This window comes from Aotus nancymaae, unplaced genomic scaffold (assembly GCF_030222135.1).
Source record: "Aotus nancymaae isolate 86718 unplaced genomic scaffold, 86718_ANA_hifiasm-v0.15.2.pri h1tg000015l_1, whole genome shotgun sequence".
In the NCBI taxonomy this organism is placed as follows: Eukaryota; Metazoa; Chordata; class Mammalia; order Primates; family Aotidae; genus Aotus; species Aotus nancymaae.
In genome coordinates, this window is record NW_026988427.1 from 7,641,473 (window position 1) to 7,658,797 (window position 17,325).

Below are 17,325 nucleotides of genomic sequence, written 5' to 3' on the forward strand. Positions count from 1 at the left end.
TTCAGAGAAGCCCTGCAGGAGAGTTCTGTTACCTTCAACATGGAGTTTATGACCAGGCACTGTGGCTCATGCCTGTAATCCCAGCACTTTGGGAGGCCGAGGCGGGCGGATCATGAGGTCAAGAGATCGAGACCATGGTGAAACCCTGTCTCTACTAAAAAATACAAAAATTAGCTGGGTGTGGTGGTGCACGCCTGTGGTCACAGCGACTCGGGAGGCTGAGGCAGGAGAATTGCTCGAACCCGGGAGGCGGAGGCTGCAGTGAGCTGAGATCACGCCACTGTACTCCAGCCTGGCACCTGGCAAGAGAGCAAGACTCTGTCTCAAAAAAAAAAAAAAATGTAGTTTACCACATTGATTTGACCATGGAGCTCTTTTTTTTTTTTTTTTTTTTGTTCGCATAAATGCTGTTAGGGTCTCAGAGGACTTTCTCAGAAACACACTTAGAGAACTATTCAACTGATCTTGTCCCCTAATTTGCAGATGATCCAAAGACTGGAAAGAAAAGCGCGCTGACCAAGGCTCTGGTTAGTGGCATCACAGACACAAGGTCGCAGGTTTCCTACTCACTCCAGCCCACTGTTTGGCTCCAGACCACACTGCTGTGACACGCTAACAAGTCAGCCAACATTCCTCATCACCAATCTGGTCTCCTTCGCGGCTCCTGGGCACTTTGTCCCCACTGAGCCTGGGCCCAAGGGGTGCAGCTCTTCGTAGTTTCAGTGGGGTTGAAGGGTGGGCCTGACCAGCCATGCTGTTCTCACTCCCAAACATCACTAAACAGATCTGGTGTGGGGACACAACCGAAGTGGGTCTGCCAACACTCGATCACCAGAGGTGATGCTAAATTAGAGGAGCCGAGCAAGGGCTACAAGCGCTACTGCGCAGAGAAAAGCAAGGCTGCAGGCCAGGCACGGCGGCTCACGCCTGTAACCCCAGTACTTTGGGAGACCGAGGTGGGAGGACTGCTTGAACCCAGGAGTTCGAGACCAGCCTGGGCAATAGTGAGACTCATTCCTATTGAAAAAAATGAAACAAACAAAAAAGTTGTGAAATGGGGGAGACCTTATTTCCCTATGACAGGCCTGAGCCCCTGATCCAGTCACGACACAAGAACCTAACCTTGGGATTTACTTTTTTTATTTTTTTGAGATGGAGAGTGCTGTCACCTAGGCTGGAGTGCAGTGGCTCCATCTCGGCTCACTGCATCCTCTACCTCCCGGGTTCAAGCAATCCTCCTACCTCAGCCTGAGTGGCTGGGACCACAGGCTTGTGCTGCCACAACTAGCTAATTTTCTTGTATCCTTAGTAGAGATGGGTTTCACCATGTTGGGCAGGCTGGTCTCAAACCCCTGACCTCAAGTGATCCACCAGCCATGGCCTCTCAAAGTGCTGGGATTACAGGCGTGAGCCACCGCACCTGGCCTTTACCTTGGGATTCAAATGACAGGAGACCAATAAGTGACTTTTCCTCAAACCAGTTAAATGGAATCCTGTCACTTGCTGACAGAAGCCTGTCTAACTCACATGTGAAGCAGACAGCTTAGAGAAGGTCACCATTGAACTGGCTTGGCAGACCCCTATGGATGAGGGGGTGTTGGCCGCCCCACAGTTCCACGGCAGAGAGCAATCCTGTCTGCTCCCAGCCTCACTCCCATCCCAGCTCCCACCAGAAAGACACGGGCAGCCAAAGGCAGCGTGGGCGGTCGTTGGTATACATCATACATTTATTAGTGAATATCCCTCTGAAATCAGCAACAATATTAAAAAAAATAATGATTGCACTACTTGGTCAAGCAGAACTAGCAACTTTCATTTTAAAAAAAGTACAAATCTGTTAAAAATTTCAATCAGTATACACATATATATAATACAACATACTAGTTATGTTAAATGCTACAAACCAATGTGAATCCCATGGAATGGAAAAAACCACACATTTAAGCTTTAAGAACCATTATTTTCTCTATATATTAGCATTTTCTCAAATACATACATGGGAAAAATGAGGTAACTGTAAAATGTGCAAGGAACAGGGCCCCCAAAATTACATATATTTCTATCCATATATGTAATTATATATATATAAAACCTTTCTAACACAGAACACAGGCGCTGGGCCCAGCCGGGGCTGGGGGAAGGTGCCCACTGTCATGCCTAGGCCGGAAGTTGGTAAATAAGAGAGTAAACAATGGCAAGCCCCCACCACAGGAAATCATTGATTGGTAACTACAGCAAGGTCGGCAAATCACAAACATCCTAAGTAACTGTTGTAGAAATCTGGTTTTTTAATGATGATTTTTGAAATGCTGTTTCCCCCCCAATAGCTGCTTGTTGGAATCATTGCTGCAGCCGACACACGTGAGCCCGTTTCCGCCTGCCCCAGGAACCACAAGGGGTTTGAAAACCTTTTGTTGGGGTCGGAAAGGGAGGGAGTTGGAGAGGGTGGTTCTGTGTAAAACACGTGGGTTTTCAACACTGCTATAAATATAGAAACGTCACCTGGAGTTATATACAGTAAGACTTTGGGTTCTCCATGGGGGTGGGACCAGGCTGACGGGCCCCATGGCAGGCTGGGGCGGGAGGTGGGAGCCAGGGCCGCTGCGGGGAGAACGAGGGTGGTTGGAGCATCCCTGAGGCAGCAGGCGCCAGGGGCTGCCTGCTAGGATGTGCCGGCCCCACACGCGGTTCGTTCAGGGCAGCAACCCCAGCTGGGTGTAGGGCAGGAAAGGACTAGGACCAGGGAAAGAGGGTGGGAAGCTCAGCCAGACCCTACAGGGGCCTCCTCCAGAGCCTGGAGGGCAGGGATCAGGCTGGAAGGCCCCGAGAGATGGGGGTCCATGACCTTCCTGGTCCCGATCCTCCTGGGACTTCCTTGGAAGAGACTTGCCCAGGCAGGTGGGAAACGGGCCCTGGCTGGAGGGAGAAATGCCCTGAAAAGCGTCCGGTCCCGGTGGGCTCAAGGGACGTGTGCAGTACAGTGCATGGCAGTTATCAGCTGAGCACAGACCCCCAACTCTGCCCCACGACTGCCGGCGCCCAGCCCCGCCCAGCCCGGCGCACGCATGCATGTGGGCTGGGTAGCGCGCCCGTGCTCCGCCCCCTGGGCACTCGGTCCCAGTTGGTCCTTATACCCGCCCCCATTAAACCAAAAGAAAAAAAAATGTCTTAAATATCCACATGCCCAAATCCTACACGCGATTTTGGGCCAAATGAATAAACAAAAACTGCTGCTCCTCACGTTCATGCAAAACAACAGAGGGGGAGGAGATCGGGCACGGGTCTGACCGCATCCCTGGGAGGGGCAGCCACCGGGAACACAGGGCTCCCTCTCCCCGCACTCTCCCCGCATGGCACAGGCCCCTCAGGCTTCGTGTGCCCCAGCTCAGGGCTAGGCTGGGACACCCTCCAGCCTGAGGACGGGGCTGGAATGTTGTGCCTGGGTTGAGGGTCCCCCAGGGAGCCAGACTCAGCCCTCACAGCAGCCAACCCAGAGCCAGAAGCCCGAGTTCACTGTTTGGGGCCAAGGAGGAAGCATTCAGCCCTGGGGCTCAGGAAATGGCCTTGTGACACCGTCTACGAGACTGGCAGTGCCACCTGGGCAGAGGGCACACCATTTCAGAGCATGAGACCAGCTGACCCAAGATGGTGCCCTGTCTGCCGATCACCACCAGCCCCACTGGGGGGAACAGACCCCTGGCTCTCAGTGCCAGCAGGAATAGAGGAACCCGAGGGCGCACAGGAGGGAGACCAGATTATGGACACTCAGGCAGCTCCGTGGCAGGCGGACGGGCAGGCAGAATGGGGAAGGAGTCTTTGGAGCTTGGCAAATGCAGGGGCTTATTGCAGGAGCTCCTCACCGGGCTGACCCTGGCACCAGCTCTGGAGATGCAGGCAGGAGTGACAGGGCAGGCCTGGGCCACTCCCTCTCCGTCCTCCCTGGGCCCCCACCCGAGTTTCCAGAGCTTCAGGCAGGGTTCTCCCGGGCAGCTGGGAGGCCTCACTCAGCCTCTCTGGGCACCTCGGAGGCGTCGGCCCGGCAGATGGGACACGTCCGGTTGGCCTGCGGAAATCGCAGGCATTGACGTCAGGCATTGCTCTCACCCACCCCGACCCACCGCATCTGTGTAGCCGCCTGGGAGGACTTGGTCCCCTGGAGCCAGAACTTCCAAGATGATGACAAGGACCAGGAGGGAAACACCCCAGGCCTGCCCGTCCCCTTGTCACCGCATGAGGAATACCCAGGAGCCAGCCTGGGCCGTGTTACCTTCAACCACTTGTCAACACACTTGGTGTGGAACTCATGGTTGCAGGGGAGGACTCGGAGAAGCTGCCGCACCTCGAAGTCACTGAAGCAGACCACACACCTGCGAGGGGTCACGGAGCGTCACCTCCACACTGAGGGCCACGGGAAGGCTCAGTGAAGTGTGACTCCCCTGAGAGGGGCGTCTTGTAGCAGCCAGCTGTGTTCAGAGGGGCGGGAGGTGGGGCATGGTACTCACAGTGTCTGCTCTGACTGATGGCTGTCCGGGTTAAAGCGGTACGAGGGGAGCTGCTCTATGTCTGCTTTGGTAAGGCCCCGGGGCTTGGCATCTCCCAGCCGCTCGGCCAGGTTCAGGAGGGCCTGCATGCGGGTAGGAGATGGGGTCAGCGGCGCCCAGGGCTGCAGGTCTCCCAAACCCCACCTCCCAGCACAGGGCTCCACGAGACCTCATAGTTCTCCATCTCCACGTCATCCACGTCCAGATCCAGGCTGATGGTGGGCCCCACTGCTGTTGGTGACATTGGCAGCATCGAGCTAGAGAGAGACAAGGATGGGGGCCAAGGGTCAAGGTCAGGAGTGGGTCCAGGAGTGGGTCGCACAGAGCCACTGTCCTGACTTCCTCTTTGCAAACAGAGCCCAGAGCTCCACGTGGCTCTTGGTGTTCGGCCTAGGGCGTTGTAGTGGGGCAGAGAGCCCAGCTGGCCTGGCGTGACTGTCAGGCTTGGGGGGTGCCAGATGGCTCTGGAGGCCCTGGGGCCCCTGGAGATGTGTTTGGGTCTCACCACTGGAGGTTCCAGGAGAACAGGGCATAAGGAACCTGGGGCGGATGTGTGGATACTTACAGGAAGTAGGGCAGGAAGCTGGGGTAGTAAGGTGGCGGGGGTGGTGGCGGGGGCAGTGGCTGCTGCAGGCGGTATCTCTGGGTGCTCAGTCTCCGCGGCATCATGTGAGAATATGGCTGTGAGAGGGGCAAGGTGCAGGTCAGCCCAGGGAACCTGCCTCCCACCCGCCCCGGAGCCCGGGTGGGGGTCAGGGTGGCACTCACCACACCAAAGGACAGCTCCTGGTGCAGTGGATCGTGGGGCAGGTAGTGCAGGGGCACTGACGGAGACAGGGCTGGGCCAGGGGCAGAGGTGGAGTAGCTGAAGTTACCCAGGGAGTGCTGGTCCCCACGCAGGTCCACGTCGTTGTCGAGACGCTGCAGGGGCTGAAAGAGGTGGGGCCGGGTCAGCAAGTCAGTGAGACAAGGCTGTCCCTGCCCGCCCTCCCCCATGCTATCCCCTTCCAGCACCAGACCCACGCCGACTCACCATCCTTGGATGCTGGGTCTGCAGAGACACAAACTGCCCCAGGGGCGCCATGTGGGTGGGCTGAGGGGGTGGGGCCGGTGGTGGGGGGTGCAGGATGTAGTGGTCACTGGAGATGAGGTGGGGGTAGGCCTGATAGGGCACAGGCAGCTGCTGCATGGTGCACGCCTGGATAAGCTGCCGAGAGAGGGGGTGGGGGGCTGAGAACGTTCTGGGCTCTGGGCCAGGCCTATACCGTGCCACCCAGCAAAAGGCCCCCACTGGGCACATACCCAGCAGCTCCAGGGTCTGCACAAGAAACCCTGCGGAAGGCCTATCCCTGTCCTAGGCCATCCAGGCAGGACACTCCACTCTTAAGGCCCACAGCCTCAACTCCTGGGCCTCTGCCAAGCTGTAAGGCAGGTACAGGGGTGCTGGAAGGTCTCTGAACCTTGAAACGCTCTATTACCAAATGTGAACACACATGTACGCTTTCCTGGGGAGGCCAGGAAGGCGCCCTGACAGCCTAGATGGCTGGATAGCTCAGCCCAGTTCAGGGCTGCCCTAGGCCCGCTGAGCTGCTGGCCTGTGCCTGGGGCTTGCAGCCGGTGGAGTAGGAGCTGGAAACGCTCACTCACCGGGGGCGGGAGGCAGCAGAGGGGGTAGTGCTGCCCGCTGAACATCACGGAGCATGCTGGGAGCTGCTGGGCACTGCAGCCAGGGATGTGTTGGCCTGTAGGCAAGGGGAAGCCTTGGGTTGTCACTGTGGTGACTGTGTAAGACAGAGGGACAGGTCCCTGGTGCACCTGTGGGTAGAGAGAACACCAGGAAAGTGTGAGAAGGAAGCTGGCCAAGAGGGCTACTCTCAGGAGAAACGGTCCTGCCAGGTCCAGCTGCTGCCTCCCTTCCCTTCTTCAATGGGGCCTACCGCAGTGCAGAGCAGACTGTGCCCCTACCCCCGGGTCCCCAGGGCAGAGAGGGCCCTGTGAGAATCTAGCTCTGCCAGTCATCCAGTGGGGCCTCTCCCTGGGCCTCAGTTTACCTACCTGTAAAATGGGGCTAATAATGCCTCCCTGGAATGTGAAATGAAGCAAGCAAGGTGAAATCAAGGCCTTGCTGCCTGTTTCTCAGACTGGCTTGAAGGGCTAGGGGCACAGAAGGTGGGGTTCTGCCTACCTGCTCGTGGAGATCAACCATGAACGGGCTCTGCTGGGTGGCTGGGTGCAGCATTCGGGGGCTCCCGCCGGCAGGAGCCGAGGCTCGGCGCTCCTCTACAGGGAGGTGTGGAGGTTGGGACGGCGGCTGCTGGGAGGGTAAGCGCTCATCCCGGGCAGGTGGGCTGGCCAGGGGGCCCTCGAAGCCGGGGCTGCACCACAGAGAGGAGGCCCTGATAGGACTGAGAGGGACCACTCATGCACAGAACAAGGAGAGAAGCCAGGGTGACTCCCCCCACAGGGAGGGAAGACAGCTCAGGGCCCTGCACCCCGTCCCTCAAGGCCCTCGTGCCCCAGCACCAGGACTGGGAAGCTCCTTCCTACCTTCCCCAGAGCTGGTCTGGGGTGCTGCCGGGTCCCGCAGAGAATCGCCGCTGACCCACGGGGGCAGAGGGTGGCCACCTAGTCACTGCCAGAGCCCATGGTCGCATCAGGGGAGCAGGGGGGTGGAGGGGCTGGGCCGGGACTCACAACCCTAGGAGGCAGGAGACAAGGAAACTGAGGCACCTGGCCACCATGGTGAAACCCCATCTCTACTAAAAACACAAAAACCAGTCAGGCGTGGTGGCGGACACCCGTAATCTCAGCTACGTGGGAGGCTGAGGCAGGGGAATCACTTGAACCTGGGAGGCGGAAGTTGCAGTGAGCTGAGATCATGCCACTGCACTCCAGCCTGGCAACAGAGCAAGACTCTGTCTCGAAAGAAAAAAAGAAACTGCGGCACCGAGGAGTCCAGGCGCTTGTGCCATGGGGGTCAGAACCAAACCTCTACGGTGTGACCCCAGAGACCAGTGGTGTTCAGCCATGCCCCTCCTCTGAACCCTGGGGTCCAGTGCTGACATACCAGGACAGCTCAGCCTGCTGGCGCCCAGGCCTCACCCTCCTGCTGTGTGAAATGGGACCCAGTTCCCCTTAGTTGCAGGGCTCAGGGAGCTGGCCAGCGTGCTTCCAGGCTCCTGGTAGGCTCCCGCTCGGCCGGTCTCAGGGCACCCTGTCCTGGAAAGGGGCTTTGGGTAGGACCTTCTTCTGCCTTACACCAGGGGCTACAATTTGGCCTCCAGGCGGCAGCTGGGGGTTCCTGTGGAGGCTCCAGCATCCTCTCTTCTCTCTGGTTGGCTACAGCAGGGATTCCAAACAGGACTGGGACCCAGTTCTCCTCTTACTAGCGCCAGGCAAGAGGTTCTATCCTGCCTCTGCCCTCAGGGGCTTCTAGTCCAAGGCAACACACTATTCTTTCTTCCCTTAACCTGCTCCCACTGTGCCTGTCCAAGTGTGACTTCATCTACCTTTCAAGGAAAGTATAGCTGGCCCATTTTACAGAGGAGGAAAGTGAGACTCAGCAAGCAGAAACTTGCCCAAAGCCCCAAGGCAAGTGTCAGAACTGGGGGGGGCCAAAGACAAGCCTCTCCCTGTCCTCTGCTGCTGACGGAGAGGACGGGTCCCAGGCTTCACGGGAGGCGATGAAGGAAGCTGGCCTGGGGAGACTGCGGAGTCTGGCATACAGCCAGGCCCTTGCTCTAGGGGCCCCCACCCAGCCCTCAAAGTGGGATGTGGGGCCTGCTGAGAAAAAAGGGAAGCAAGAACCCGAGAGAGGAAGTTAAATAGGAATGGGTTGGGGCAGGGTCTCCTGCCTCCGGCTAGAGTCAAGGGTCCAGGTAGGGAATGTCGAGGGACCTGGCTCAACCTCAGGGTTCCACTCAACTCAAAGCTGGGACGACACCCTGGCAGGAAAAGCTCTAGAACCTGTCAGGCCCTGGAAAGTTGAAGGGTGCATCCAACATGACCAGCTCTTTGTTGTTCCTGCCACAAGGAGGCCCCTTCCACCCCTTCCCCATCTAACAAAACACCTATGTAGCCTCGATACTCAGTTTTCAATGTCACCTCCCTGCTGACACAGCCAGGGAGCCAGTGTACTGTCAGCTCAACACCTAGTTCCTTCCTGCCAACAGCGGCAAGGACCATTTCCTCTGGGCTGCACTTCACAAGCTTGGGCCCTACTTCTCAAAAGAAGCCTGCATGGGTGATGGGGCCCGGCTGGTCGAGGGTGTGGGCAGGGCCAGGGACCACCCGTGCCCTCAGGGAAGGCCTAATGTGATACATGTGCATGGAACAGAGCCAATCACACAGGTCCAAGGCCACGCAGTCTGGCAGCCATAACTTTAATGCCAACGATTAAACATTGGGAGATTACAAAAAAACCTGGCTTCTCATGGCAAATCTGGTCCACACGTTTCTGCTTGGCCCCTCACTGGGAGCAAGAGCTTTCTCTCCAAGTCACCCAGGACCATCCTCTGCCTGCCCGCCATAGGGAACTGGGTTTATGACCCCTGGCACGGGCCAAGTGCACATCCTGACATGCATGTCTACACACAGAGCCTCTCTAATTCCTGCCAACAAACCAGTCAAGCAAACAACGGCCAAGGGAGGCTCAGGAAATCCCCAAGTAACTGAAACAGCAGATGCCTGGCCCATCCCAGGCCTCCGGGACCAGACTCTTTGGAGGGTTGGGGAACAAGGGCACCTAGATTTTTATCAAATTCCCCAGAAGTTGCCATAGCACAGCTAGGTTTGGGAATCTCTACCCTAGCTAACCTCAGAGAGTCTGGGAGCTCCCAGTGCTGCTGGTGAGGAACAGTCACCGTAATAACCATGCTGTTTCCCCCACGCCAACTTGGTGAGTCCTCCCAGCAACCCCGGGAGGTCAGGACACCAAGGCTCACAGAGGTGAGGTCCAAGGCCAGTCAGCTGGAATTGTGGGTGCACAAGGGACCTAAGCAGTCTGGCTGTAAAGCACCCATGATTAGCCACCAAGCCAGCAGCCTGACTGCTCCTCTTGTGACAGGATGTCTCACTGATGGCTGAGCAGTGCCAGGCCCAAGGCACTCCTGCAGAGGCCCAAGCCCGTGGCTGTCTGCTCTGTGGCCAGTCCCCTACCAAGGCACCCACTCCTCAGGGCAGGGAAGGCGTAAGGAGCTGTGAAAGCAAACCAGAGACAGAAGGGCCTCCAGCTGTGGGTGACAGCATCAGCTCTCACAGACTCACAGATGACACTGATTTCTAGCTAGATTCTTGGCTACAGGCAGTGGGCAAGGGCTTCCCCTCCTGAGCCTCCATATCTTCATCTGTAAAATGGGAACAGCCCAATAACTACCTCCCAGTTTACCATCAAGGACTGCTCCAAGGCAACAGCAGAAGCAACCTGTAAAGTCTTACTTAGCTTGGATGTAAATGATCATTATTAGAGAATACGACATGCTGACCTCCATTCCCAACCTCAAGCAGAGCCTGAAGGATGCCACTTCCAGGCAGCAGGCAGATATGCTACTCTAGGGGAACACCTCAGCTGGGAAGAGTGGCTCCTGGTTCTTTAAGCCCTGCCAGGAACAGGGGTGGCATAGAAAGGTTACACCCATTTCACAGCTGAGAAAACTGAGGCCGAGAGAAAGGAAGTAAGTTGCTCTAGGCCACAAAGCCAGAGAGAACAATATCGGTCCTGGTTGGGCCCCTAGGCCCAAACTCCTCCAACCCATAACTCCTTGTGTCATCAGTAGTTGGAGGAAATCACCTAATCGCGAGTCTCCAAGCCATTCAGGAGGCTGGGAGAGCACTCTCTTTCAGGCACCCATCATTAGCTTTGTGGTGCAGAGAAGCAAGCACGGCCAGAGTTGGAGCTAGCAACTTGCTCAAGGTCAAACAGCAAGGGTGGCCAGGTGGCCTCGCCTAACAACTGCTCAGTCTACATCTCTGTGCTGTGCTGTCACTGAGGTCTGTGTGAACCGGTCTTGAGAGTCCCGTTGCTGAGCCCTATCGGGCCAGAGGCGTGCAATGCATTTTGCAGTTAACACTCTCCCCACCACCCACCCACGAGAGGCAGCCAACACCTGAGGTCCAGTGCCCCAAGCACCTACCCTGACCTTGGTCTAAGGGCCCCAGGTATCTGTTTGCAGGAAGAGGCACTCCCTTTTGCAGAAGAAAACAAAGTCAGACCTTAGGGGCATGAGTAGACTCAGGCAGGAAGAGAAGCCCCCCTTCCTACTTCCCTACCCGCCAACCCAAACAAACAGGCTTTGGTGCCTGGGGGCCACTGAGAGCCGGACCACCAGACTAGGAGAGAAGACTCCCTGGGTGACCTTGGTCAAGGAAATCCCTTTGCTTCTGAGAGCCTCAGTTGGCACAGCTGTAAAATGGGGGTGGAAACCTTTCCTTCCCAGAGCGCCCAAATAAAACCAGACGAGTCAAGAGGAAACCAGGTTGTCACATTAGTGGGGGAGGAAAACAGTGTCTCTGGGGAAGGGGGGGGCTCCCCAACGCGGGCCAAGCGCTTGTTCTGGGGCTCTGGGAACCTTATCCAGCCAGTCCTCCCAGGGATGGTACTGGGGCCGAGGCGCGGACACCTGCCCCGAGAAGGGTCTCTCTCGTCCACCTCCCACTCTTTTGTGCCGCTCTCGGAGGGACACCGGGGGCGGGAGGCAAGACTGCAGCGCCTGGGCCGGAGCGCTGTGACTTTAAGAGCCGAGGATCCCGGACCATGTGCTCGGCGTGAGACAAAAGCAACAACAAAGGAAGTGGCGGCCGCAGGGGGAGGGGGGCGGCTCCTTCCTCTCCAACCGCAGCGCTCACCCTCTGGAGAGAGGAGAACTGGCCCGGCAGCTGGGGGCCCTGGGGAGGGGGGGGGTCCCTGATCCCTGAGATCTCGCTGACCGCCCGTGATTAACCCCTGCGGAGCCAGCTAGATCACTGCCCCCATTCCCAGGGGAGGGGAACCGGACGGAGGTCCAGGGGTGAGGGAATAGGCAGTTGGGGTCCCTAGCCCAGACTCACCTTTGGCCGCCCGGCCACACGTTGACTCCTTTGTTCCCGATCTATAACGGCCAAACTGGGCAGGGGGCGGGGCGGGGGGGCTGCCTGGACCCTTTAAGAGCTCCCGCCCTGCGGAACAATGTGCTGCCCTCCCCACCCCCGGGTCCGGGGGTAGCCCGGCTTCTTCCGGGGCCTCTCTCTTTGTTGTCCGCCCGACGGCGTCTGCCTTGCGAGGCCCACCCGCGGTCAGTCTCTCTCGGCCCAGGCCCTTAGGGAGCGGGAGGCGGCGCAGGACGCAGCTGGGTCTGCGCGGCTGCCGGAGGCTGGCCCTTTAAGAACTGTCCGCGGCGGCAGAGGAATGTAACAAACCCCACATTTGATTCACAACATTCGAAGCGGCGGGGTCGCGCGCCGGGCGGGAGGGGGCTCGCGGGGGCGCGCCGGGAGGCTCCGGCAAACAGTAGCCTGCTGCAAGCCCGCGGTGGCCCAGCCCCGCGCCGGGAGCTCCGCCCCGAGAGCCAATCACTCGCCGCGACCAGGCACGTGACTAGGGGACCGCCATCTTGAAAGTTTTTTTTTAACCTCCTCCTCGCCCCCACCTTCGCACTTAAAGTGACCGCAGCCGTAGTCAAAAGCAAGGGGCGGGGCCACATGGCCTGATATAAAGATGGGGAGACCCCAGGGTGGGCAAAACCGATCGGCTGCAACTCGAACTTCCTATGCAAACTCGCGAACTACTCGCGCCTCTGAGGCTGTTTCCCTGCCGAAGAAATGGGTCCTGCCAGGAGAACCAGCAGTACGGACTTACTGTGTCATGGTCCCCTCCTCGGGGACAGGGTGCCGCCTGGGATTCTGAAGTGCAATGGGTCTGACCTCTGACGGGACGAAAGCGGCCTCAAGCCGGCCCAAGTGGTTAGGCTGCATTTAACAGCCCTGGGCCGGCCACCTTTCCGGAGATGACGTCACCCCCAAGAGCTGCAGCACCGCGATGACATCATGGCCCTGCCGCCCCACATCTCCTTGTTTATACTATGCGGCGTCTTTAAAAAGTTGGAACGGCCCAGGTTGCCCGACAGACCAATGGCGGGCCACCCATGCAAACGAGCTAACGTCTGCGGAGCAGGGGGATTGGCCCTGCTCGGGCTGACGTCACAGAGACATTTAACCGCCCCGCCCTCAGCGTGGCGGCGGAGGAAGAGGGGCGGGGAACGGCTTGGAGTTTACGGCAAAACTGCTGGCGCCGGGCGCTCTAGCTGTTAGACTGGGATTGAGAATTTGATGTCCCCGCGGAGACCTCCCTGCCCAGGGAAACTGGGAACTAAGCCCAGTGAAGCCTCTATACTTGAGTTTTCTACTCTTCTCGGCAGCTATGAGACGGAGAGATTACTATAGCCAGTTCATTTTACAGATGGGGAAAGTGAGGGCCTTCCCCCACTCGAGATCACACAGCTAGAAGTGTGGCGGAGCAGGAATTTCAACCCAACCCAAAGCTGAGCCTCGTTCTCCTCTGCCTCCATGCCCACCCACCCGGGCAAACTTTATACAAAAAGGGTATTACCTCAATCACAATTATATAAGCAAAAAATCAGTAATTCCTTAAATATCCAAGAACAGGTCGAACAAATTATATTGGGTGCATGCATATAATCAATAACGACTCTTGGACAGTTACCACAAAGAGGCAGCTGGCGTCACATGGGACTACCTCCGAGACAGCCATAAACAAGGCACCAATGCAAAGTGTTAACATCTGTGTGGTGGGCCACGGGGCAGGGGGATGGGGGGCTCATTTTCTATGCTGTTTTGGTATATTTCAGAATCCCAAATTTTAAATAAAAATTGAAACCAAGATGCTGAACAGGAGTAACAGTATGTATCAGGTTTTTTTAATTGGACATATACCATATCTGCATATAATATTTCTAGAAGGGTATACAGGAAACTGATTAACAATTGTTGTCCTTAGGGAAAACTGGAAGGGAGGAGTGGGTCAGGAGGATAGACTATTGTATATGATATCGTACATTTGCTCTTTTTATGTCTTAAGTCTTTTAAGCCAGAAAAACTTTTGTTCCCTTAGAATCAGAAATCCCCTTTAAGCTTGGGGAACAGACATGTTTATGGCAATGTTTGTACCAGCAACAATCAGTATCACTGTGCAACGCAATGACTGAAGATGGAACCAAGCCGGCTGTTTGCAGGTCTCTAAGCAACACAAGACCAAGTTCATGATGCAGTGCTATGGATGTTACCCGGAATGCCAAACTCTATCCATCACAGTTAAAACTTAGGTGTGCATAAGAATACGTGTGGATATACCAGGTTATGTCTTTAACTAGTTCCTTATCATCAACTGTTCTTTCACCTCCAGTGTCTCCTTCAACCTTTTGTTTTCCCCACCACATAAAAGCCTTGACCAAGGCTGGGCAAGGTGGCTCAAGCCTGTAATCCCAGCACTTTGGGAGGCCGAGGTGGATGGATCACGAGGTCAGGAGTTCCAGACCAGCCTGACCAACATGGTGAAACCCCATCCCTACTAAAAATACAAAAATTAGCCAGGTGCATGCCTGTAATCCCAGCTACTCAGGAGGCTGAGGTGGGAGAATCACTTGAACCCAGGAGGTGGAGGTTACAGTGAGCCGAGAACAGGCCATTGCACTCCAGCCTGGGCAACAGAGCGAGACTCTATCTCAAAAAAATAAAAAATGAAAAAAAACCTCCCCACATTTGAAGGTATCTACATATTTGTTAGATTACTGCCTGCCTGCCCTTATGGATAGGGCCTACAGTGGCTCCCTACTGCCAACTGCATGGAAACCTGATGTTGGGGCTGTACTTAACAACCTCTTCCTGCCCAAACTTTTCAGGCTCGCCTCTCCCCAGTCTCTCCTCTCACATCATGCTGGTGCTTCCTCTGGCCTTCTCTCCCTGCCACCTTCCTGCCTTTGCTCAGGCTAGACTGCCTGCCTGGAGTGCCCTGTTTTCCTTTCTGCCAATCTGTTCTGCTTTTCTGCCATTTGAGGCTCTGTTCCTATCTCTTCTCTTAGAGGAAGCTGTTTGTGACGTCTCCAGCTGTGCTGAAACCCCTATTTTTGAACGCAGAGCTAGATGTACCCCAGCCTTCACCTCGTGCCATTTAATTTGCACATAGTCCTGTCACAATTGCCGTGTATCTCACTTATTCCCCTCCTGGCTGAAGGGGTTTGGCATTTTTAAGTGCACAGGTGTCCAGCCTTCACTGGCACATACGGGCACCTCAGCCTCATTTTACAGATGAGGATTTGAGGCTCAAAGAGGTGAAGTGACTTGCCGCACAGTGAGACCACCTTTACCATCCCCACCTTAGGAAAGTGACTCTCCAGCCACAATCTAATCCTGTACTTTTAAGCCACCAAGCCTCCGACTGTGGCATTCTTTCTGTTTAATATGTCCTCAATATCCCCTACTCACCTGGGCAAAATCCTGCTTATGCTTTGGGGCTAGCTCAAAGACCACCCCCTTGGAGCCTTCCCTGCCCTGCCAGCTTGCTCTGGCTTCCTCAGTCCAGTAGGATTATCATCACGTTGCATCATGAGAGCAGAAGGCCATCTCCATGTGACTGCTCCCCCTGCTCCCAACAGGGCCCACAACACCAAGTCCAGGAACTGGCTCACACTGGGTGGTGGATTCCCAGGGATGGGGCTCTGGGTTTGCCCCTTGTCCTGGCCCCAGGAAACCCTCAGTAAATCCCCAGTCTCTTGAGTTTCCCCCCAGCGCCAGAGGTCAATAACACATCTCCCCATAAGCTAAAAAACCTGTATGGGTGGATGTGAAATCACCCTGCTGTGGGAACGTGGCCTGCACACCTACTTTGCTCGCCGTGTTCTCCCCACACCCCAAGCCCTCGAAGGCAGGTGTTGTTTACTTTCATTTCATCAAGAGGAAAGCGGTTCAGAGCCATGGAGGGGCCACCCCTCACCACAGAGCCCAGAAGTGTGGCCCTGAGGGCCCCAGAAACCACAGGTGGGAGTAGCCCACCTCTGCTCTGGCATCTGCTGTGAGTTCTATGGGGAAATGGGGGTCTTAGGGTTTTCCACAAGCTCTGGGCAAGTCCTATCCTGATCCTCTTCTCACCATGATCTAAGAGCTGGCTACCAGCATTGGCCACATTTTACTGATGACGTGAGAGGGGACAGGACTCACCTGGTGTCATGCAGTCATCAAGGGGCAAACCTGGGATCTCATTCTAATCTCACATTAAGTGTTGTTTGTTTAGAACGAATGCCCACAGGGGTCCCCATGGCTGCTGAAGAACCAAAAGCACATGTCCCCAGGGAGAGACCACAGAGGCTCAGGGACTAGGGGATGGGAGCCAGAGAGGGGTTCCAATTTTGATCCTTCCAGCACAAAGCACTTGATGCTACATTCTGGCTTCCTCCCCCAAGCCTCCTCTGCAGAGGGGAGGGGCTTGGGCAGGCTGAGGCAGGAAGAGGAGGGCGTGGCCCTGTTTCCTGCTGGGGCCCTGCCCAGCCAGGGTTCCCACCCCTTCCCCGGGGCCGGGATAACCGGCTGCCTCTCTCCCTCACAATCAGAAAGTACCCCCCTTCTTTCTTCCAAGGCCCTCAAACCTCCCCACGAAGAGGCAGGGCCCAGGAACCTTCCCAGGATGGAGCTGGCGGGACACAGAGACTAGGGTACCAGCCAGGGACACAGCACAGTCTGGCAGAGCCAGCTTAGGGCTCACACCTCCCAGATACCAGAGCATCAGACCAGAGCCCAGAGCCTCACACACCAGGGAGGGAGCAGACAAGGCCCTGCTAAGTTCTCTCCACTCAGGGCCGGCCTCGACACCCCCGAGCCCCGAGCTCTGGCTCCCTTAACCGGCTGTTTGTGCAGATGGCAGTGAGGGCAGGGCATCTGCAGAGGTGCTCCCCGCCTGGGGCTCAGGCCTGCAGCATTCGGGCTCCAGTTTTGAGACCTTGGATAAGTTACATGGCTCCTCTCCTCCTCAGTCTCTCGTCTGTAAAATCGGGTGAATGATAATAACTAGTGCAGAGGACGTTTCCTGAGCACCTGGGCTGTGCCCACAGCAGGTGTTTATCTCCCACAGGCCACTCGGGGTAAAGGGCTACACTGATGGGGTGAGACAGAGCCCCTAAGGCCGGCCTGCCCTACCTCTGGCTAGCCTGTGACCTCGGGGAGGTCAGTAAGGTATGTGAGGCTGTCTGTCCAGGTGTGAAGCGGGGTCATAGCATCTTCCTCTGTGGGTCAACAGTGGCTCTCAGAGTGTGTGCCGTTGGGCGGTACCTGCCGAATTTCCAAGTCTGGGTCCGCATTTGGAGGTGTGCGCTTTGTGGGTGTGGCGTGGGGGCGTTCCCCTTTCTGACCCCTCCTCCCAACCCTGCACCTCTCATACTGGAACCCCTAGATTCTGCAAACGGAGCAGGAACCGTCACCACATTGTTCAGAGATGAAAACCGAGGGCTGCAGGAGAGCGGTCACTGGAAGACCCAGGAAGACAAGTCTACCCCCACTGTCCCTCCATCCTACTCCTTCTCTTCCCCTCACTTCCCAGCCCCCGGCACCAGCCAGACTCCAGCTTAGTGGCTTTCAAGCAACGGAAGCTGTGTGGCCTTGGGCAAGACACGGACCCTCTCCAGACCCTGCGGCGTTCCGACATCAAGAATGCAGTAAGGACGGCGCTGGGGTGCAGCGGTCTGTTCCCCGGACCTGCAGCCGCTCCAGGGCAGGGCTCAGGCCGCTCTGGCTCCCCAGCAGCAGG

At 56.7% G+C, this 17,325-nt stretch overlaps 1 protein-coding gene across 6 annotated transcripts; it reads right to left on the bottom strand.

The window, feature by feature from the left end:
• Positions 1–1,709: 1,709 nt before the first annotated feature.
• Positions 1,710–17,264, bottom strand: RNF44 (ring finger protein 44). Of its 6 annotated transcripts, none has more exons than XM_021673402.2 (11): positions 12,373–17,264; positions 7,089–7,239; positions 6,727–6,916; positions 6,189–6,356; positions 5,575–5,748; positions 5,310–5,471; positions 5,107–5,222; positions 4,711–4,798; positions 4,503–4,624; positions 4,268–4,367; positions 1,710–4,063 (listed from the first exon to the last, which is right to left on the bottom strand). In XM_021673402.2, the coding sequence occupies exons 2-11, from the start codon at positions 7,193–7,195 to the stop codon at positions 4,001–4,003; spliced, it is 1,290 nt and encodes a 429-aa protein (XP_021529077.1). In that variant the 5' UTR covers positions 7,196–7,239; positions 12,373–17,264; the 3' UTR covers positions 1,710–4,000. The 6 variants fall into 6 exon arrangements, with proteins under 6 accessions (XP_021529077.1, XP_012321786.1, XP_021529078.1 ...); XM_012466363.2 differs by having other exon boundaries at positions 6,727–6,946; XM_021673403.2 differs by lacking the exon at positions 12,373–17,264 and adding an exon at positions 11,586–12,042.
• Positions 17,265–17,325: the final 61 nt, after the last annotated feature.

Coding starts and splice junctions, on each gene's coding strand:
- RNF44 (XM_012466363.2), bottom strand. CDS start 7,195: ATGCGACCATGGGCTCTGGCAGTGACTAGGTGGCCACCCTCTGCCCCC. Junction 6,357..6,726: donor TGGTTGATCTCCACGAGCAG/GTAGGCAGAACC, acceptor CTCTACCCACAG/GTGCACCAGGGACCTGTCCC. Junction 5,749..6,188: donor TCTGCTGCCTCCCGCCCCCG/GTGAGTGAGCGT, acceptor CTCTCTCGGCAG/CTTATCCAGGCGTGCACCAT.